Source organism: Ahaetulla prasina, chromosome 10 (genome assembly GCF_028640845.1).
Source record: "Ahaetulla prasina isolate Xishuangbanna chromosome 10, ASM2864084v1, whole genome shotgun sequence".
Classification (NCBI taxonomy): Eukaryota; Metazoa; Chordata; class Lepidosauria; order Squamata; family Colubridae; genus Ahaetulla; species Ahaetulla prasina.
The window spans coordinates 6,516,515-6,539,474 of record NC_080548.1 but is presented as its reverse complement, the minus strand read 5'-3'; the positions used below and the strand labels follow the sequence as shown (position 1 = coordinate 6,539,474).

The 22,960-nt window shown below is 40.6% G+C and overlaps 1 protein-coding gene across 1 annotated transcript in view; it reads right to left on the bottom strand.

Annotated features, from left to right (window-relative positions):
• Positions 1–22,960, bottom strand: part of ADGRB2 (adhesion G protein-coupled receptor B2) — a 396,525-nt gene that overhangs the window by 52,104 nt on the left and 321,461 nt on the right. The window contains exon 16 of the mRNA XM_058195850.1: positions 22,681–22,724. Coding sequence (XP_058051833.1) covers positions 22,681–22,724 — 44 coding nt within the window. The remainder of the gene's footprint in view (positions 1–22,680; positions 22,725–22,960) is intronic.

Here is a 22,960-nt window from a genome sequence, read left to right as displayed (position 1 = left end):
CTGTGGTCCAGATTAACTTAACGTGAAGGGTGATGATGCAGAGGGTTAAGAGAGATTGGACTAAAGAGCCTGGGTTGAAAGATCATTGGCTGCTGTGTGCTTATAGCTTTGCAGGGATAGTTTAATATTTGGACTGAAGCTAAGTAGGGTTGGGTTTTGGTAGGTTTAGATGGATCACAATAAACCCCAGGGTTGAGGTTGGGCTTATTGGAGAAAGATCCCGTAAGAATACAATGGGAACCCGCTTCCATATTGGAATTGCCATGGAAGCTATGTGGATGTGACACCACTAAGAACTGAGCTCAACATAAAGGAAAGTTGACTTGAATGATAAGTAACCTGCTCAATACATAGTCAGGTTTCCTGGTGGTATTAAGCCTGGTGAGCTCACCTGGTATAAAAAAGTAGGTTAGTATATATACAGCTAGTCCCCCACTTACAACTGTTCATTAATGACATTCAAAGTTACAACATCACTGAAAAAAGTAAGATTGCTTTTCATACTATTGACCACTGCAGCATCCCCATGGTCACATGTTCAAAATTCAGATGCTTGTCAACTGACTCATATTTATGATGGTTGCAGTGTCCCCAGATCATATGATCCCCTTTTGTGACCTTTTGACAAGCAAAGTCAATGAGGAAAACAAGTTTCACTTAACAACTGTGTTACTAATTTATCAACTGTAGTGATTCACTTAACAACTGTGGCAAGAAAAGTCATAAAATGGGGCAAAACTCAATAAATGTTTCATTTAGCAACAGAAATTTTGGGCTCAATTGTGATCGTAAATTGAGGACTACCTCTATTTTATTTTGGGATTCAGTTTGAAGATGATCTGATCAACTTAACTTGGTTGGAGACATTAATTGGAATGTCATTTACACATGGACAAATGCTCTTTTTCTGAATCAGTTGGAAAATCCACATTGAATTGAATCATTTCCCAAATTGATTTGAAAATTTGAATTGAACCAAGGCCACTTTACACATCCCTACACCAATTTACTTTCACAGAATAGGAAAAGAGCAATAAAAACCTCCAGGCCCAAATGACTCCAGAACTAAGAAAAACATATTATGATTCAAATCCAGGGCTTCCTTTTTCCCCTAACCTATAGTCTCTACTAAATCTCTTTGATGAAACAATTATGAAAACCATATTTTCCAATGCAAATATGCATTCCTTTGAACAGTAGATGACACCAACCATATCAGTTTTATTCCATTTATTTTAACCCAGCTATTCTCCAAATACACACATGCACATAAACTTATGAATATAGATACACATACACATATTCTTGTGAACTCCAACTCCCAATTTTCAGTGGGATGTTGGTTTTGACTGAAATAGTGCAGAGCTAAGAGACTGAGACATAAGAGACCTAAGAGACCGAGCATATGTTCATGTTTTTATGTGCTTTTATGTGGTACTGCGGGATTAGCTGAATATTCTAACTGTCCCAAACTGATACATGCAGAATGAACTAGAACAGGACTATGGTATATTACATTGGCTGAAAGAAATGAAGAGGTGAAAACTGTATGTGTAAATCATCAATCTTAGTTTGAAATGTATGTTGCTCAGGTTGGAAGTTGGGATAGAAAGGGAGGCAATTTAGGGAACAAAGAAAAACAAATAAAAGATACTAGCAATCTGAGATGTTTACTCTTGAGAAATTTCATTGCATATTAGATGAATAAAAAAATATGAAGACAAAACATTTCAAAAGATTGAGGATTGAGCATTGTAAGATGCCCAGAATCTGGATAGTGAGATTGATGCATAGACATTTAATAAATAAATGTTTTTAATCACCAAATGTTGATTTAGAAAAGTGAAAGAGGAAATGAGAAAGTGGTAGAAGCATCCTATAGAAAGCATGATGGACTGGCAGAAGAACCTACTGTAACTGCTATAGAGTGAGAAGAAAATACAAAGTTTTAGTGGACATTTATCTACTCCCAGTTGAGAGTTTGTAGTCTCCATTTTTGATGCTCCCATGAGTTACCATTCCAGAATTAACTGTAGCCATCTCTGAACACATCTGCAGATACACCGAGGTTCATATGGGGTGTACCTGGTTGGGTCATGGTATAGAATAGAATAGAATAGAATAGAATAGAATTTTTTATTGGCCAAGTGTGATTGGACACACAAGGAATTTGTCTTGGTGCATATGCTCTCAGTGTACATAAAAGAAAAGATACGTTCATCAAGGTACAACATTTACAACACAATTGATGATCAATATATCAATATAAATCATAAGGATTGCCAGCAACAAGTTATAGTCATACAGTCATAAGTGGAAAGAGATTGGCGATGGGAACTATGAAACGATTAATAGTAGTGCAGATTCAGTAAATAGTCTGACAGTGTTGAGGGAATTATTTGTTTAGCAGAGTGATGGCCTTCGGGAAAAAACTGTTCTTGTGTCTAGTTGTTCTGGTGTGCAGTGCTCTATAGCGTCGTTTTGAGGATAGGAGTTGAAACAGTTTATGTCCAGGATGCGAGGGATCTGCAAATATTTTCACAGCCCTCTTCTTGATTCGTGCAGTATACAGGTCCTCAATGGAAGGCAAGTTGGTAGCAATTATTTTTTCTGCAGTTCTAATTATCCTCTGAAGTCTGTGTTTTTCTTGTTGGGTTGCAGAACCGAACCAGACAGTTATAGAGGTGCAAATGACAGACTCAATAATTCCTCTGTAGAATTGGATCAGCAGCTCCTTGGGCAGTTTGAGCTTACTGAGTTGGCTGAGTATATGGAGTCATGAATACATCTTTCTTTCCCGCCATTTTTGAAACCAAAACAATATATTTTTTGTCATCCATTCATCTGATACTAACTTAATTATCCAGGATTTAGCAGATAAAAGATTGTTCAAATGTGGTGATGCTTTCAATTTGACAGGAATTTCCTTAGCAAGACAAATTTGGCCTGTCCAAGAACATTGCCATTTACTGTGGCGGTACACCCATTGCTTCATGGATACTGTTTTCCCCTTTTTGGAGAAGAATAACAAAAATGGGAGCTGAGTAGCTCTCTTTTTCCCTTCTTTTTTTTACATTTTGCCCCTGACACTGAGCAGCTAATATACTGATTTTTTTCTCTTTTTCTTTCATTCTGAATTTATCTAAAGAAGCCCTTCCTGTTATTTTTAGCATCCTTTGTTAACCTCATCCAACTCTGAGCTTTCACATACTTGACACCAGCTCTACAGTTCGAGGCTACCAATCTGCACTTTTTCTTTGTGTCCTGACCTTCTTTCAATTTCTTCTATGGATGTTTTTTTTTTTTTAACGTTTAGATTTTTACCAAGGGTTTTTCGTGTGTGGCCACATTAGCTTTTGCTGTCATTTATTTTCCCTCCCTCACTGATATTGTTACAATTGTGGCATTAATCCTACTTTCTTTAGGAATTCCCACCCATCCTGCTTCTCCTGTTTTTAGGTCCAACATATCAAGGCTCAGAGATGCTTGAAAGCCACTAATTTTGAAGTCCAAGATGTGTGTTTGAGATCACACAGTTGTAGTTCCACTTAAAATCAAAAACTTTGACATAGAAGGTCACTTTCCTGCTACTTCCACTTCCTCTTCTAAGTCCTCCCTAATGATTAGCATTAAATCTAGGACAGCTGATGATCCTCTTGCTTACCCCAGAAAGATACAGTTGTCAGAAAGGACAGGACCATGCATGGCAGATGTTCGGTAATTGATGCCTCCCATTATGATGGTTTCATGCTTTTTTGAAGGATTGCTTTAAGGAAGACATTGTAGATATCTTCTCCTTGGCTGGGCAGTTAATAGCAGATAACACCCAACCTGTTCTGTTTTATTATTCCTCGGTTATTTTAACTCAGATGCTCCTGGTGTCTACAGAAATTCTCAGTCATCCCAGGTCATGATTGTCCCAAGGGTGCTTTTTCAAAAGGCAACTGGACTTTCTTTGTTTTTCCTTGAAGATATTTGACTTCTCATCCAAGAAGCTTCATCAGTTCAAAACTTAAGAGGCTTGTTGGATGAGAAGCGAAACATTTTCAAGGAAAAACAAAGAAAATTCACTTGCCTTTTGAAAAAGCACCTTTGGGATGACCAGATGCTCCTCATTTATGCTGACATTGTAAACCACTCAGAAGCTACTCTAAAGCATTATGGAGTGGTATATAAGTCCAAGTGCTATTGTTATACACGCATATACATACATACGTATGTACGTATTTATACATATATGCATATGTACTGTGTATGTACATGAACACAGAAAGTACACTGTAACAAATTGCCTTGTTTCTATTGCTTCTTTTCTTTTGAACAAATTGCACTCTTTAATTGCTCTATTCTAATTATGGAAGTCATCCCACCAAGTCTCTGTAAAAGCTATTGCTATATTACCCTTTCTTACTAAGAAATGAAACTCATCTTGTTTATTTCTTAAACTCTAAGCACTGAGAATGTACAGTCAAGACTATTGAATTTGACTGCATTTTATTTATGGACTGAGACCAAATAATAAGATCAACGCAAATTAGCAAGCACTAAGCTAAGAATGAATACAAAGATAAAGATAAAGATAGAATAGAAAACACAGAAAGTAAATAAAATTCAATCTTTAACATGGTGTTGAAATATCATGAACTGTAAATAGATAATCAAGAAATATGGCTATGTTCAGAATTATTTTTTTAAAATAGTCTAGACTATTGTGTATATGTGTGTTTGTGTGTAGTGCATATGCATGAGTGTGCAGGCACATGTGTGAGTACTCAATCACTCTTAAAGTCTTGGCAACTGCAGAAAGCCCCTCCAGTTTTCTTGGCAAGATTTGTGGAAATGGCTTGCCATTGCCTCCTTTGTAGGGCAGAAAGAAAGTGATTGGCCCAAGGCCAACTAGCTGGCTTTGTGCCTAAGGAAGGACTAGAACTCATGAGCTTCTGATTTGTAGCCTGATGCCTTTAATCACTACACCAAACTAGCTTTCATGGCATAGTTCAATCCTAGGTGGTGACAGATGTTTCTCTCTCCTAGGACATAAAAGAAAAAATATCTGCTGCAAATTCCACATAGTGGCAACCAGCCAGTAAGCACTCAGCTCCAGCCAGTCACCCTGGCTGTGGGGTGTTGTAAAAAAAGGAGTTTATAGGAAGGATAACTATTATGATGATAGGTATAGTATAACAAAAGTTGTCTTAATACAAACAATAATTGTGCAAAACGTGGCTACCTTCTCAGATACTTAGGGACATGTCAGCCAAGAGAAATTGAGTTTTCTCTTTCTAAGACCAGCTGTAATAGTGTAACAGTGAAAGAGTTATCAAATCTGCACACAACATTGTACTGAGAGAACAGGACAGTAAACCATAGATAATAAGCCCAGTCTGCCCTATATCTGCCCTCTATTAGCCAAGAAGGGAAGGAATTACGACCCTATCAAGGAGAAAATCCTTCTCCGTGTGGAAATTTGGTCGTTTCTTTGAAGAATTGATATACCAGCAGAGATTCCTCCATAATCTAGTATGTCCTGGTGAAAGACAATCTTCTATTCAGTATTACTGTGCTGTCATGCCCACTCACACACACACACCACAAACTGTGGTTTAGTGAGTTTATTAATATTCCCCAGCAGTTCCCTTCACCAAAACCCATAACTGTCCCAATTAAATCCATCCACAAGCAGGCCAAGTTTAGTCCACACAGCAATGGCCCAATAGTCCATAAAGCAACTGAAAGTTTCTCAAACAAAATAACTCCACCAGACAAATTTAAATCCACACACAACAGAGCTCATGAGGCAAGAAAAGTCCAGAGTCATGATTCCATTCCAAATACAGTGTCAACTCAGAGTGAGGCAGGAATCACAATGACCAGAAAACACACAGCTAGGAAACAAACAAATTGTTCCCAGCATTGCCTCCATCTGCCTGCTGTGATAAATAGCCAGTTTTTGGTGCAGCCATCAAGATGGGTGCAGCTTTCTCCTCTCAAGTAATCTGGCTGACCTTCTCAACTCCTGCCTTTTCTCTGCCCTACTTGTTCTTGGATGAGGTGGAGAAGGCAGTTCCTCCTTGTCTTCATTGGCTGCCTGCAACTGCAAGCTTTCTCCAGCCAGAGCCTCAGCCAAATCCCTTCCGGACCAGCTGTTCAGAGCCATCAATTAACTCAGTTCCTGATGTGCCAGGAATCAGCTTATACTCCCTCCGAGGTGATATCTAAAGAGGTATCTGGGAATTGTCCAAGGGAGTCATCACAGTTAGCTCCTTTTGGCCCTAGGGCAGTGTTTCTCAACTCTGGCAACTTTAAGGTGTATAGATTTAAGCATGCAGGTTGGGTAATTCTGGGAGTTGAAGTCTATACCCTTCAATCCTGCCAAGGCTGAGTAACACTGTACTAGAGAAATTACTTTACACGCTGAGAAGTCATGCTACCTGAGGTCAAGATGAATGTTCTTTTGCTGAGTGGAACAGAAATTATCTAAGAGGGTGAAAAAAACTAAAGTTGGACTCTTGGTCTGAGCTCCATGCTTAGCAATTTGGTTACAAACATTTTGTCACCATTTAAGGAGATATTGTTAGTGTGCTTTGAATTGGTGAATGTTGTTTGTTCAGATACTTCTGAGTCATGGTCTGATTTCCGACTGTTTGATTAGCTGTCCGAACAAACAACATTCACCAATTTGCATCTCATAAAAGGTGTTTAAAGGCCAGTGCTCAGACAGATGAGCACAATTCAAAGTGCACTGATGATGTTTCCTTGAATGGTGATGAAACATTTGCAACCAAATTGCCAAGCTCGGAGCTCAGCCCAACACCCCAGCTACCAACTGAGTATCTGATATTCAAGTACATTTCAGAAACTAAAGTTCCCTCTTGGAAAATTAATGAATTCAGAATCTAAATTGAAAGACCTCACTTGAATCAAATCCAAATTCCAGATATAATAAGAACATATTCCAAGTTACTTGAATAATAAATCTTAGAAATTTGGATTGGGCTACTTCAAAAGGTCTTGGATCCTAATTGAGGCACATACAGCAGAAACCTGTGGGTTCTACAGATGTTAATGGCTGTTGGAACTTAATTGCCATTTTTGCTGCTTACAGCACATAAAATGGCATCAAGAGAAGAGAATATTTATATCTCAGAGTTGAAATGGGGGCAGGTACTTCGTACTCTCTGAGCTTGGCTGTTTTCTTGCAGATGTTAGCATGGCTAGTTAGTAGTGATCATGGTACCTAGTTGGGTAATGGAACATCTGCAAGGAAGCAACCAAGCTCAGAAAGCACCAGCACATGCACACACAAAATGGCATTTAGTGTCTCCCGGCTATTCACTTTTGTTTCACACCTGCAGAAAAGCTTGTATCCCTTCTTGTTTCTTTATCAGGCACTCCCTTTATCCAAGTATCTTGACTTAGAGGGAACATTTGTTTGGAGTTCCCCTTAAATTCCCTGCCAAACCACTGTTAACTCTCCCTGTCCACTCATTCACTGAGCAAAGGGAAACATTTTCTATCTTAGTTGGCAAACTGCCATTTCCCTGCCTCTTAAGCTCTGAATCAGCACAGCGTCCTTGCTACAATGCACCCAGGGAAGTGATTTTTTGATATAAAGGAATTATGGTTTTTCCAAAACATTTTACATGTGTGAATGCAAAAATTCCTCAGTTTGGTCACTCACATCAAACTGGATATGGGGAATTGTGATATGGCTCATCTATTAAAAGGTCGCAGACAGCAGGAACCAAAAGCTGAAGGAGATACTATCTTCATGCTGCATCTATCACTAAACCTAAAGTATGAGTCAAGAATAATCTTGAACAGGGGTGTCAAACTGAAGGCCCGGGCCCGGATCCAGGTGCTTAAATCCAGGCCATGGGGCTGGCCTGGAAATATCAAAGGACCAGCCACTGGTGCCTCTGCCAGCCTCCCCACATGCCCTGTTTTCAGCCTCCTGCAGCACTTTGCCGGCCCAAAATGTTTTTGGCTGCCAGAGTGTTTCTTGAGGCCAGGGAGGCTGAAAAAGGGGCCACATGTGGGCCTTAAGAGGCCTCTGCGCAGCCCGTTTTTGGCCAGCAGAGTGCTGCAGAGGCCATGGAGGGCGAAAATGAGGTACCGAGGGAGCGCCAAGCATGCCCCCCTGCACCCTGTTTTGGCCAGCAGGGTGCTGCAGGAGGCATCCACCCCATTTCCCCCACCCCACCCCGCTCTCTGCACCACCACCCCGCCGAGGAGAACTACAATGCTGATCTGGCCCTTGAAGAAATCCAGTTTGACACCCCTGATCATGAAGGACCACAAGATGAGTGACAAGGGGAAGAGAAGGCTGACATGAAATGTATTCTCTATAATATTTCTGCATTATTTAGTAAACACATTTCTATCTCATCACAATCAAAAAGATGCTCAACAGCTTACCCAGAATATAGAAAGGCCAATTCAAACAACCACAATAATACATTTAAAAAACATGGAAACTTAATGAATCATGCCAAAAATAACACATCAGAATCCACGAAAATGAAAAGGAAATAACAGTAAAGATGGGGTTATAAAATTAGGAAAAGGCTCTTCAGAACAATTTGATCTTCAACCATTTCTGAAATGTCCACAAGGATGGGGCTAGTCTGATCTCCATAAGAATCTATAGGGTTGCCACAGGAAAGCAGTGCTTTTTTACTTCAGTCCCCAAAAAGCAGTGAAAAGGTAAGAGGCCATGGTAAGAAAATGTAAGATTTGTAGCAGTTTCTCACTCATTATTTTAAATAGCTGGCCAGAAGTGTTTGGAGAAAGCGATCCTGCAGATTTCTTAATACTAAACTTCAAAGAGCTTTGTAGGTTAAATTACCATCTTAAATTCTGCCTAGAAACTGACCAGCAACTAATGCCAGATCTATAAAACTGGTGTTATATGCTCTCATTTTTGAGAACCCCAAAAATGTGTCAGAATATTCCTGACTGGAAAGATATGGTAACAAGGTCAGCCAATGAATAGGCATAGCAACTAAGTCAGCCAATTGGGAGCTGAAACAGACTGGAGCCAGGGCGTGTCTTAGTCTACAGCTTCTGATTCTGTGCAGAGAATTGAAACGGAAACTATTGTGTGTGTGTGTGTGTGTGTGTGTGTGTGTGTGTGTGTTAAGGTCTCTCTTCTGTACTCTCTGTGTGAATATGTCTGTTGATCTGAGCTGAAGAATCAACTGTTGTTATTGTAAATATACTTTATGTGTCATTATGAATATAAAGAAGTTAACGAATCCAGCTGATTCAGTTATCTGTGTGTGCTTCTGGATTTGATTTTTGCAAGAAACGCTGACAAAATGTGCAGACTGCTGCATTTTGAACCTACCTTAATTTCCAAGTAGTAATACTTTTATAGTATACAAATAGTCCTTCACTTAAAACCAAAACTGGGACTAGAATTTCCACTGCTAAACAAGATGGTTGTTAAGTGAACCACATCCAATTTTTTGGCTTTTTTTTTTGCGGTTATTGTTAAGTGAATCTGGCTCCCCCGCTCCCTTTGACTTTGCTTGTTGGAAGCCAGCTGGGAAGGTTGCAAATGATGATCACATGACCTCGGGATGCTGGACCCATCATAAATACATTCCAGTTGCCAAATTCTGATCATATGACTGGGAATGGAAAGGTTGTAAATGTCTGTAGAGATTCTCAGTCATCCAGGTCATGGTTGTCCCAAATTTTTAGGCGGCAACTGGACTTTCTTGTTTTTTCTTTTAAGACATTTTGCTTCTCATCCAAGAAGCTTCTTCAGTTCTGACTGGATGGTCCTTCCATTCCCCACCATCCAGTCAAGAGTTGAAAAAGCTTCTTGGATGAGAAGTGAAACATCATCAGTGCAAAAACAAGAAAGTCCAGTTGCACCCTGAAAAAGCACCTCTGGGATAGCAGTTGAAATTGTTTATTCTGTTTTCATTGTTTATTCTGTTCTCTGTATGCATCCTCCTATTATTCTCTCTGTATCCTACAGTGCAGTAATCTATGTCCTCGTTTTATTAGCTAACCAGAAAAGGCGAGGAAAGGAAACAACAAGATATGACTTGAACTATACAAACTTAAGCATCAACTGGCACCATTTTAGAACAGAAACAAACTTAAAGGAAGCATCTGTCTGTCTATCATGATTGCATGCTAAAGAACCATAAGCAGATTTTTATGTCCTTAAGGAAATGAACAGAAAACTTTCAATAAGAGAATGTACAAAGCAGGAACAAAATATGAAAACTAACATTTGTTTTGAGAATCAGAACTGATACTTTGATCCATGGAGTAAAAAAGATGAAGACAGAGCTTTGGAAAGATTGAGATTTTTCTCTCAATGATCTCTTAACCATTTCCCATGTCGCTTTTATCTACTAGGATGGTGGAGGAAGAGAATGTTGTCTTTTTATCTGTTTCTTCCTTTTCGAGGACAATACTGGGCACATGTGAATGGGCATATGCTTGCAGAAAATATTCGAATAAAGTAGTCTGAAAATTATTCATTGTGCTCTTGAATTGTTTGGCAGGACCTTCGCTGTCTACGTTAGACATTGCATAAAAATTCCTACATGACATAAGATAAATGTCCTAACTAAATGAGGGCAATTTAAAGCAGACCCATCATGTAATGATCAATCTGACAGCTTCACTACCCAGGGAGAAGAAAGCAGAAGACATGCAGAATCATCAACTTGTGAGATTCACTGATCCATCTTTTCATCCCTAAAGTTTTAACTTGCTCCCTAACACCTTTCTTTGGGAAGTTATTAGGATTCTGAGTCAAAGAAATTAAAGCAAGGCTGAATGAAATTTCCTGAAATAGACATTTGCCAGCTCCAAATTATCAATTCTCTGCAGGGTGTACCAGAAAGTTATGCTGTGTTTATGGATGCACTGTAGCTCATGGAAGTAGGCCGTAATGCATAGCTCATGAGATCTGAGTGTACACTTTGCAACCTATCTCAGAATTCTCTGAAGGGCTTAAAGTTTCCATGGCAATTTCAGGGATTCCTCAGCAATCTAGCCACTACTTTGATGGCAGAAAAGTATTATTCTTTATAAAAAAAAAGCAAAGGGCTGCCACTCTCACAATTGAGAGTGCTACAAATGCTACCCCAAAACTATTATATAGTTATGTAGGAATGTTAGACAGAATAAAAATCCAGAAATGGCTGGGAGAAAAGTGATTTTCTGATGTACATGTCAGACCCAAGACCCATGAACAACATGTGAAGTTACTTAAGAATAGCTTCCTTTATTGTTCTTCACTGCTAGGTAGGGGTCATCTTAACCCTCTTCCTACCAACCAAACTTTCCCAGCTCCACAATCTCTTTGCCTTCTAGGAAGGAATTCCTCCCTTCTGCAATTCCAGACTACATTCTACTACATCACAAATATATAGACTTGGTTTTCACTTGGAAAAATAATTGCTCTATGAAGGTAACTCAGAAAAGGATTCAAAGAAGAAGCTTCCTTAAAAAACAATATCAAGATAGGTCCACATTTTCATGTTGCACAAAAATTCACCTAGCTGGGTCCAATAACTCATGCGTGAGTTCTTGAAAGGGAAATGGGTAAATTAAATTTATGATATAGTTACACTAGTTGGAAAGTACAGATTTTGGCTTTTCGGTACAGTGATCTTAAATTGCTAAATGCGAAGGAAATCAATATAAGAAAGTGTTGCCCAGATTTTAATCCCTTCCTCTGCTTTGACATGTGAGTTGGTGGCCATGTGACATGTGAGTGGTGTGGCCATGTGAGCTGTCCAGATGGCCCCCTGACTGGTTGTGTCCTTTTCCCATTCATCCTGGGAAAGCAAGTGCTATTTGCTTTCTATTCTTTCTATTCTGCTAATGGACTTTTGTAATAACACTCCCTCCACCACTGACTTCCTCTCCTAAGTGTCACTTTTCAATTTCCCCATTCCAGGAAGTCCAGTGCCTTTCTGTGACTTCTGGATGTTCTTTATTCATATATCTAGCATTCCATTATCTATGAGAAAATAAATAAATCTCCTGTAATTCAATGTTTCAATGCAGCAGATGGACTGAGCAGCACCACTAGGCTGGCAGAAAACAAAAGACACAACTTCTGATGATAGAATAAGAAAAAATATTCCTAAAACTGCCTGTCTCGTAGACAGAGAATGAGATGAGGACAATTTCATTCGTGTAACCATTCAAAAGAGACAGTCAAAAAACAAAAAGACCACAAGATCAGCAATCAACACCCAGATAAGCAGAGATTAATACCAAGCAGTAAATACCCCAAAGAATTACCAATTCAGTAAACAGTAATCTAGCCAAGGAACCACGAAGAACATTACCACCAAAACTAACAGAGAAAGTCATTTGTATATAAACACTCACACTCACTGGCATTGAGGATGTTACTAAATCAAGTAATGAAATGTCTACAAGAAAACAACCAGAGAGCACAAAGGACTCCACAGTTCAACCCCGAGTTACAAATGTTCTCTTCTATTGAGACAAAGTTGTGTGTCTCTGCCCTCAAAAAGAGTTAGTCAGCCTTTGCTTCACTGGGGCAAAGATGACATGAGGATGAGTGCTAAAAAGTAGACAAAAGCTTCAAGGATGTGATTTTCAGAGAGACATTATTTCCACAAACCACCTACTCTAGTTCAAATTAAAATCTGATATAAAAAATCCAAATACATCTCCCACTTGTACCCTACAGCTTGTAGCCACAAGGCTGTGAAAATATTTACAGACCCCACACATCCTGGACATAAACTGTTTCAACTCCTACCCTCAAAACGATGCTATAGAGCACTGCACACCAGAACAACTAGACACAAGGACAGTTTTTTCCCAAACGCCATCACTCTGTTAAACAAATAATTCCCTCAACACTGTCAAATTATTCACTAAGACTGCACTACTATTAATCTTCTCATCGTTCCTATCACCCATCTCCTCCCACTTATGACTGTATGATTGTAACCTTGTTGCTGGTATCCTTATGATTTATATTGACTGTTTCCTAGTATGATTTGATTGCTTATTTGTTCCCTATGACTATCATTAAGTGTTGTACCTTATGATTCTTGACAAATGTATCTTTTTTTTTATGTACACTGAGAGCATGTGCATCAAGACAAATTCCTTGTGTCCAATCACACTTGGCCAATAAAATTCAATTCTATTCTATTCCATTCCATTCTATTCTATTGGCTTGGCTCACTAAAATGATTGAGTTGAGTTTCTACTCTTTCTTTGATAGAAATATTATGATGTTGTCCTGTTCCAGAAGGCTGGCCTTTATTTGCCCACTCACCTAAAATGTCGCTTGCAGTCAGGAATTACATGGGTAAGGCCATAACAAGCAAACTAGAATAGTTCAAGTAGTATTTTTTCCACTACTAATCTATGGCAGTGAAAGCTGAATATTAAAAAATGAGTGACGGAAACAGACAGATGCTTCTGAATTATGGTAGCAAAAATAGTAACGAAGAGTAATGTAGACTGCAGAAAGAAATAGTCAATTAGTTCTAGATCAAATAAAGGCTGGGTGCTCTCTAGAGAAGACTATCAGCTAGAATGTCTATCATACTGCTACCAGTGTTATGATGTAGTTATCGCACCCACTGATTCAGAGCTGTTTGGCTCCAATAAATACACCCTGTGCTGTGTATTTGTATTAAAGTATGAATGTTCATGGATGAAATGTGGAATACATGAGACCCTCTCAAAGGAGACCATAAATCCAGAGCTGATGTCCTGGTTGATGACATTTTCTGCAGCTATTGGAAAAAATACCAGAGAGAAGATTTTTATGAAGACCCAAGAGTAGGTTCTTAAAACATGACAGTAAAGCAGTGACACTCAATTGAAAAAGTGGTAGGAAGTGAGAAAAGACTACCAAGCTGAGATTGGTCAAGCCTTCTTACAAAAAGCAATCGTGAATAGGAACTATACTACCTTAGAAATATCACATAGGTCAAAAACTATGTACATGGTAGATTTACCACCTTAATTCTGAAATTCATATATAGCCTAGCCAGCTGGACTTCTGAGCTGGATATGAATGTATGGTACAGGTAGTCTTTGACTTACAACTACAACTGAGCCCAGAATTAATGTTGCTTAATGTTGCTAAGTGAAGCATCTAAATATAAATCAGGTGATCACGCAGATGCTGCAATGGTCATAAAGTCACTTTTTTCAGTATTCCTGTAACTTCAAATGTTTACTAAATAAACTGTTGTAAGTCAAGGACTACATATATATATGTATATTTGTTTTCTGAGGTTTCGCGGGTGTTTCGGGTTTTCTCCCGCGTAAAATTGGAAGTGTCTTGGAAAACCTCAGAAAACAAATATATATATAGGAGCCAGAAGCACGAAGCTGAAGCACGAAGCTGAAGCCTGAAGATGACGAATGAGACTTCGTCGAAACGTCACCAAGACACTTCCAATTTTACGTGGGAGAAAACCCGAATAACCAAAGACCTACACACACACACACACACACACACACACACACACACACACACACATATGCATTAATGGACGGATGGATGGAGGGATGTGGTTGATTTATAGGCCATCTCAATCACAAAGATAATGTATAAAGATTATATAATAATGGTCTTAAAAACAACCAAGTACCTTTCTGCATATATATGAGACAGAAAGTTTGGGAAGCTTTTTGTTCAGGCAGAAATCAATCAAACTGTAAATCTGCATTTGCTTATATTTATTTATCGTATTTGTATACCGCCCTATCTCCCTAGGGACTCAGGGCAGTTCACAGGCAAATAAAAAGGTACATATAAATACAGAATAAAATATCAATTAAAAAACTTATTCTACACAGCCAAATAGTTAAAAAAGAACAATATAAATAATAAAACCCATTAAAACCCGTATAAATTTAAAATCTAATCCAGTCCTGCGCAGACGAATAGATATGTTTTAAGCTTGCGGCGGAAGGTTCGGAGGTCCGGAAGTTGACGAAGTCCTGGGGGGAGTTCATTCCAGAGGGTGGGAGCCCCCACAGAGAAGGCCCTTCCCCTGGGTGTCGCCAAATGACACTGTCTAGCAGACGGCACCCTGAGGAGTCCCTCTCTGTGAGAGCGCACGGGTCAGTGAGAGGTATTCGGTAGCAGCAGGCGTAAATAGCCCGGCCCTATGCCATGGAGCACTTTAAAGATAGTTACCAGAACCTTGAAGCGCACCCAGAAGGCCACAGGTAGCCAGTGCAGTCTGCGCAGGAGAGGTGTCACATGGGAGCCACGAGGGGCTCCCTCTATCACCCGCGCAGCCGCATTCTGAACTAACTGAAGCCTCCGGGTGCCCCTCAAGGGGAGCCCCATGTAGAGAGCATTGCAGTAATCCAGACGAGACGTCACGAGGGTGTGAGTGACCGTGCATAGGGCATCCCGGTCTAGAAAGGGGCGCAACTGGCGAACCAGGCGAACCTGGTAAAAAGCTCTCCTGGAGACGGCCGTCAAATGATCTTCAAAAGACAGCCGTTCATCCAGGAGGATGCCCAAGTTGCGCACCCTCTCCATCGGGGCCAGTGACTCGCCCCCAACAGTCAGCCGTGGACTCAGCTGACTGTACCGGGATGCCGGCATCCACAGCCACTCTGTCTTGGAGGGATTGAGCTTGAGCCTGTTTCTCCCCATCCAGACCCGTACGGCTTCCAGACACCGGGACAGCACTTTGATAGCTTCGTTGGGGTGGCCCGGTGTGGAAAAATACAGCTGAGTGTCATCAGCGTACAGCTGGTACCTCACACCGAAGCCACTGATGATCTCACCCAACGGCTTCATATAGATGTTGAACAGAAGGGGCGAGAGAATCGACCCCTGAGGTACCCCACAAGTGAGGCGCCTCGGGGCCGACCTCTGCCCCCCTGTCAACACCATCTGCGACCGATCGGAGAGATAGGAGGAGAACCACCGATAAACGGTGCCTCCCACTCCCAATCCCTCCAACCGGCGCAGCAGGATACCATGGTCGATGGTATCAAAAGCCGCTGAGAGGTCTAATAGGATCAAGGCAGAGGAGCAACCCCTATCCCTGGCCCTCCAGAGATCATCCACCAACGCGACCAAAGCCGTCTCCGTGCTGTAACCAGGCCGGAAACCGGACTGGAATGGGTCTAGATAGACAGCTTCCTCCAGGTGCCGGGGAAACTGACATGCCACCATACTCTCTACAACCTTCGCCGCGAAGCGAAGGTTGGAGACCGGATGATAATTACCTAAAACAGCCGGGTCCAGGGAAGGCTTCTTGAGGAGGGGCCTCACCACCGCCTCTTTCAAGGCGGTCGGAAAGACTCCCTCCAACAAAGAAGCACTCGTAATCGCCTGGAGCCAGCCTCGTGTCACCTCCTGAGTGGCCAGTACCAACCATGAGGGGCACGGGTCCAGTAAACATGTGGTGGCATTCAACCTACCCAGCAACCTGTCCATGTCCTCGGGAGCCACAGGGTCAAACTCATCCCAAACAATGTCAACAAGACCGCCCTCAGACGCCCCATCTGGATCCCCGCAATTTTGGTCCAGACCGTCCCGAAGCTGAACGATTTTATCGTATAGATAACCGTTAAACTCCTCAGCACGTCCCTGCAACGGGTCATCCCGCTCCCCCTGGTGAAGGAGGGAACGGGTCACCCGAAACAGGGCGGCTGGGCGGTTATCTGCCGACGCAATGAGGGACGAGACGTAGCAACGACTCGCTTCCCTCAGTGCCACAAGGTAGGTCCTATTATAGGACCTAACTTGTGTCTGATCAGCCTCTGAACGACTGGACCACCACGAACTCTCTAGGTGTCTTCTCCGGCGTTTCATCCCCCTCAGCTCCTCGGAGAACCAAGGAGCCGGTTGGGATCTACGCCGGGTCAGAGGCCGCAAAGGCACGACGCAGTCTAAAGCCCCAGCCGCGGCCCGTTTCCAGGCCGCGACTAGTTCCTCAGCCGTGCCGTGAGCCAGACCCTCAGGAAATGGCCCAAGCTCCGTCTGGAACCTCTCCGGATCCATCAGGCGCTCAGCATCTCTGGATAAGTAGAGAACATTTTTATGAGGATCTTCTTTGTGAACCTCCACCTGACAAACACTTCTCACATACTCAGGGAATGTAATGAGAGATGGAAAAAAGGGATTGATCAGGATGAAGGAAATAGGAGGAGGAGAATCAACAGAATGGAAGGATGGGATCAAAATCATGTGGAACTACACTTGGAAGAGACACATTCTTAGACACAGGTGGGAATTTGCCCATGCAATTAGAATCCATCTTGATGGCACCTAATTAAGTATGTGGTACTAATTACTCTTGCAGATGATGAGCAAACTGCAAAATGAGGGTCTGGACAATCTGGAGATAAATGAAGACCAAATTTCTTGGATACACAGTTGTCCAATTAAAGAAAATCAGAGTGCTTTGCTTTTCTTCATCAGCTCATTACACATCCAGTCCACAATTTCCGCCCCCCAAGAAAAGACATAAGTAGACACAGGTAAGTCTTCTCATTCTCCTCCCCTTCCTTTAACCAAGAGTGGGTGTGCCATATTTTGTTTTTTAATTCTTTTATTCAAAAACAGCTTTGGGAATTAGAAACAAGATCCAATACAGAAAGAGAAAAAGTCATTTAGGAACAGCCTGAGATAAAGAACAGTATGGAGAGAAGAAAGTAGCAGTGAATTTTATTTAGCTCAGAACTGAAAATGTTTCTTTTTTTTTTTACAGAAATCTGTTCACATCTATCCAAGTCATGATGAGCAAAGGGGATTATTTTTTTCTACAGAGAAATGACAGCATTACCTCACCTCCCCCATGACATGGTACACCTTTATATCAGTACAAAGAGGGAAGATTATGGTAATTATTTGAACCACTACCATAATCTTCCCTCTGTATATTGATATAAAATAGAATTACCCTGTAATAGAAAATCCAAGATTCATTGTGCATTGGTGTACATCTATCTTTGCTGGTCTGATTCCTTCCAGCTGTGTTGGAACGCAATCCCATCATTCCCAGTTCTTATGCAAAGGAGAAAAGAGAGAAGGAGGAGGAGCAGGAGGAGGAGGAGGAAAAGAAGAAGAGGAGGAGGAGGAGGAGGAGTTTAAAGCAAAGAAAATCTACTGCATCTTACATGCAGAATTATTTTCTTTAAAAAAATGTTTTTAAAGGTTTTGAAAGTCATACAAAAACTTAAGAGCTTGCAACCTCCAGTAAAGGAGGAAAGCAAAAAAGATCTACAGCTGCCACTTCAAAAACTGACATTCTATCTTGAAATCACAAGTAATTAAGCCAGTCGCTCCTCTGCCATACCAGCAGGGTACCGCCTTTCCCCTCTTTTTCTTCTTAATTATGTTATGTTTCTGGCAGTTTCCCCATCTCTCAATGCACCTTTGATTGTGCCAAAATGAACATGAGGATGGCAGCAGCAAGCATGTCAAAGCTTCTAGACATCTGACGAGCTCCCTTAGAACTGATGAATTTTGAAGGCCAACTTTCACATCCAGTTCATGCCGAAATGAAAGTAAATGGTACTCTTAGAAGATGACCCATAATACGGGTTCAGGGTTTTAAGAGGCTCCTGTCTACTAAATGCTGGCTTATTTCTTTACTCATGCAAATCATTGATTTGATTTAAGACTGCCCAACTCCAGAGTGACTCTACGTAGCTTACATTATAAACAAATAGAAGAAACAATATTAGACAAAACAATCCACCAGCCAATTTGATTTAGTGGATTTAGTGGTAAAGGTGCTCCCTTAGAAACTTAGGGATGGTGAATTCTAGTCCCGCGTTAGAAAAAAAAACCCAGGTGGGTGATTTTGAATCAATCAATCAGGAGATGGTGATCAAAATTTGGGACTTTGTCAACCAGCCTGTACTTACATATCTGATCATCATTTGTGACCTTCCCAGTTGGCTTCCAACAAGCAAAGTCAATGGGGGAAGCTGGATTCACTTAGCAACCATATAGTTCAACTGCAATATTTACTTAACAACCATAGCAAAAAATGTTTGTAAAATCAGGCATGGCTCACTTAACAACCGCCTTGCTTAGCAACAGAAATTCTGGTCCCAATTGTGCTCATAAATTGAGGATGATCTGTATTCCCAGAATCTCTAGATTAGGGACATTTCAGCACCAGAGAAATGGACAGCTCTCCCTCTTCAGAGGTACATTCTGATTTGTTGAGGGCAAGGCAAGATTTTGGTTCCAGAACTAGATAATGCAAAATGAAGAAATCACATTTTCTCCATTTTCTGGAGAGAATTTTCTGATCTCACTGCTTTGGGAAAAAAATGCAGTGGGATGGTAGAAGAGTTGGACTGTGCGTATTTGCCTGAACCTAGCATGGGAAGATGAAATTACCATTCCATGTTATTTTATTGCACAAAAATAACACAGATTCTGGAGAAATATATCGATATTGTGAACATACATGTGCTGAGGAAGGGAAGAAGCAAAAAGCTTGTTATTATAAGAATAGCTGATGTGATGGTCAGCTACTAATTCAGAAGCCTGCTTTTATTAATTAGCTGTCAGGGTTAACATGAGCAAAATCAGGAGCAAAGGTTCCTGAGAATGAGCCAATCAGCATGAATAATAATGTGCGCTTCTATTGAAAAATAATTGGTTCTCAGAGTGCTGGGGTGCATGGATTAACAGAAAAATAGCAATGTATCAGGAATGAACCTTGGGTTTTCTAAATATATGGCTTGAGTTTGCAGCTGTTGGTTTTCTTCATATTAATAGCTTTTCTAGTATCTGTAACAAAACCTATCTTATCAAGAGCTACGTCCTTCAATCTCAGCCTGCGAGCCTTTGAGTTCAAGCATCAGTCTGGAAGGGAGCTGACATTAGCTAAGATTTGTTGACTTGGTTTCCTTGTCTTCCCGTGGGCAGATCCCAGCCTTCAAAGTCACTACTGTCATGTCTTCAGCTATTTCATCATATCTTAGCACAAAAATGTGCCTGATATTAACCTTATTTCGCAGATGGAGAAGTGAGTTTTGCCATTTGACCAACATCACCCTGGGAAATCTCAGAAACACGGGATGCTCCAGCTCAATGCAACAAGGTGGAGGAGAGGAGCGCAAAACGAAAGCCTGGAGGGATGATATCAGAAGTCTGCAAAAATAACTGCCAAACTGTAATGCTTAATTATGATCGAAGGGGAAAATCACTATGTATATGACTAGAGAGTAATCACATCAGCTATGATGAATGTTGATTAAATTTAAATATAAGTAAAAAAAAAATTAAAGTTAGCTTCTGGCCTGGACCCACTCACTTCTGCTTGAAATGCAGAACCAGGCATGCAACGGAAAGGCCATCTGTAATCTTCTGTCTGAAAAAAATGAGCAACGTGCCAGCAGAAATTCTCTGCTTTTCTCCAGAACTAATAAACTGCATTTCATCTTAGGCAGCAGAGCTATCAGATAAATTTTGAAGAATCAGGTTTATTTATTTATGAATCAAATTTATTTTGCCGTACATCTCACTGAAAGCAAGTTTGGGTGGTACACAACAATCAGATAAAAAACAACAAATATAAAAACATCAAAGAAAACATTAAAATCCATATTAATAAAAATGATAAAAGCAAAAAATACAGGAGGATTAAAAATGGCCATCTGAACGATAGAGATTTTCATCCCCGGGCTTGACAACATAGCCAGATCTTGAGGGTTTTTTGGAATATCAAAATGGATGGAACTAATTTAATGTTGTGGGGAGGGGAGAGGAAACGTTCCCTAAGGCCAGCACCACAGAAGAGAAGGCATGTCTTCTAGAAGCCATTCAATGAAGATTCATAACCAAAGATACCTGCAACATGCCCTTTCTGGAAGATCTAATGGGACAGGCTAATGTAAACTGGGAAATATGGTCCCCACAAATGCTATAAGAGATATCTAGGCTGAGCCCAAGGGAGGAATCAAACACATTATCTGTCTTGAGTCCCTTTGTGGCCACAAGAGATCTAAGTCCAATTCATCTTGAAATCCATTGGCATTTGTCTACTGCCAATTCATTTTGACTGTTAGTAGTTCTGATTCTTATAGAAAGCTTAAACTTGCAATAAACCTCTATATTCACTTGAGCTGCCTGGATGTCCTGATTTCTTGCACTTGACAGATGCCATGAAGCCTCTTAAAGGTGAAAACCAGCACATTGTTTTGGACTTTGAAACTGGCAACCAATGCACCTCATGGAGAAAGGGGTAACACATGACTGTTGACATTCCAGCCCAATAATGTATATAACATTGGAAGTTCTTAATTCTAGGATGGTATTATTACATCTCCATAGAAGATTCTGCTGAGCAAGTACATAACTAGATACCCACCCAGGCCTAGAACTTGGTACAACATATCATTTCAAGGATTCCTTGCCTGAGTAAGTCTGGGAAAAATATTTTCCCAGGTGACAGTTGCAGTCTCTCTCATGCTGGTGAGAAAATGGGAAGCATCTGGTAGCATCTTTTCTAACTAGCCTTTAGAGAATGCCTGCTAGCTTTTGACATGTACATTCATATCATATTGTATCATTTCATATCAGTATCTCATCAATAGATACATTTGATCTGAATATATCAAAAGGTGTCAGGCAATCTCAGCCATCCTCAACAAACACAATATAATCCATTGGGAAGGAGATATAGAAGTATAGCCAGCCGCACAAACAGGCTGAAGAACAGTTTTTATCCGGGGGCTGTCAGACTCCTGAATGAGAAATAACATCATAACTATGTAGTATGATGGACTGCAGGGTCGGCACAATGTGTAACATGTTCACACTGGTGCAATAGGACTGGGTGTTTTGTTAATAGGATTTATTGGGTTAGGGATTTTCTGTCTTCACTGTGAGTTGTATTGTGTTGGGAAGGGTGCACTGAGGAAGTTCAACCAATCTCATTGTACATATGTTGTGCATTGACAATAAAGATTTGAATTGAATTGAATTGAATAAGGTACTTAAAAACTGTTTCACAGGTAAGCAACCTGTTTTCGCCTCCTCCCTCCCTTCCTCCCCTGCCCTTTCCAGTTTAAATCCTACATTGATCTACTCACTCAATGGATATGATGAAGTGAGATGCAGCTGAAGAAAGCTTATGATTTTTAATCATAGAAAGGGCGCTACCAGATTTCTGATATTTTTTGCCACTCTAAACCAAAAGCTGTCCTCCTACACTCATATTGGGAGTAAATCAAGAGTATAATCAGCCACCCTCAGGTTATCTGCAGGATTGCAGAACAAAGATTTGAACAAAGGCAAAACTTTCTTTTTCAACTGGAGAACCCCTTCCAACATTAGAAGGATATCCAATTCTTGGGAGGATGGAAATGAGAAACAAGAAAGATGGATGAAGAGACAAAGAAAGATGAATGGATAATCTTGCAAGCTTGGGATACAACATGTGAAGGCATCCAGGAGCTTCTCCCATCATCATCACCCACACTGTCTCTTGGATAGCCAAGCAACTAACTTCAGAATTAGTTTAGTTTATGCTTTGAAACTTTTGATTCTGCATTTTTTACTTTTATTTTTGTTAAGGGTCTTGAGTTAAGAAAGTAGGGTATTGGTTGAATAATTTGCAGACATGCATGTATGTCAATCATTGGCCCAGTGGCCTCATTACACAATTCACTTAATACAGCAAGATGAAATATACTCACACTTTAGTGTATTCCCATGTCACACACTGTTGATGTGAAGTGCCCTAGAGGACAAGTAGAAAGAGGTGATGTGAATAGGGAACAAGACATGGTACACCTAGAAAATCCATGTATTCCTTCTTTCTTTTTTCCTTCCCTTCTTCCTTCCTTCCTCCCTCCCTCCCTCCCTCCTCTCCCCTCCCACTTCTTTCCACTTTCCATCCATCCATCCATTTTCAGATATTAATTTCTAATTATGATAAATGGTTTTTCTTCCTTCAGAGGGAATATCAATAAAGAT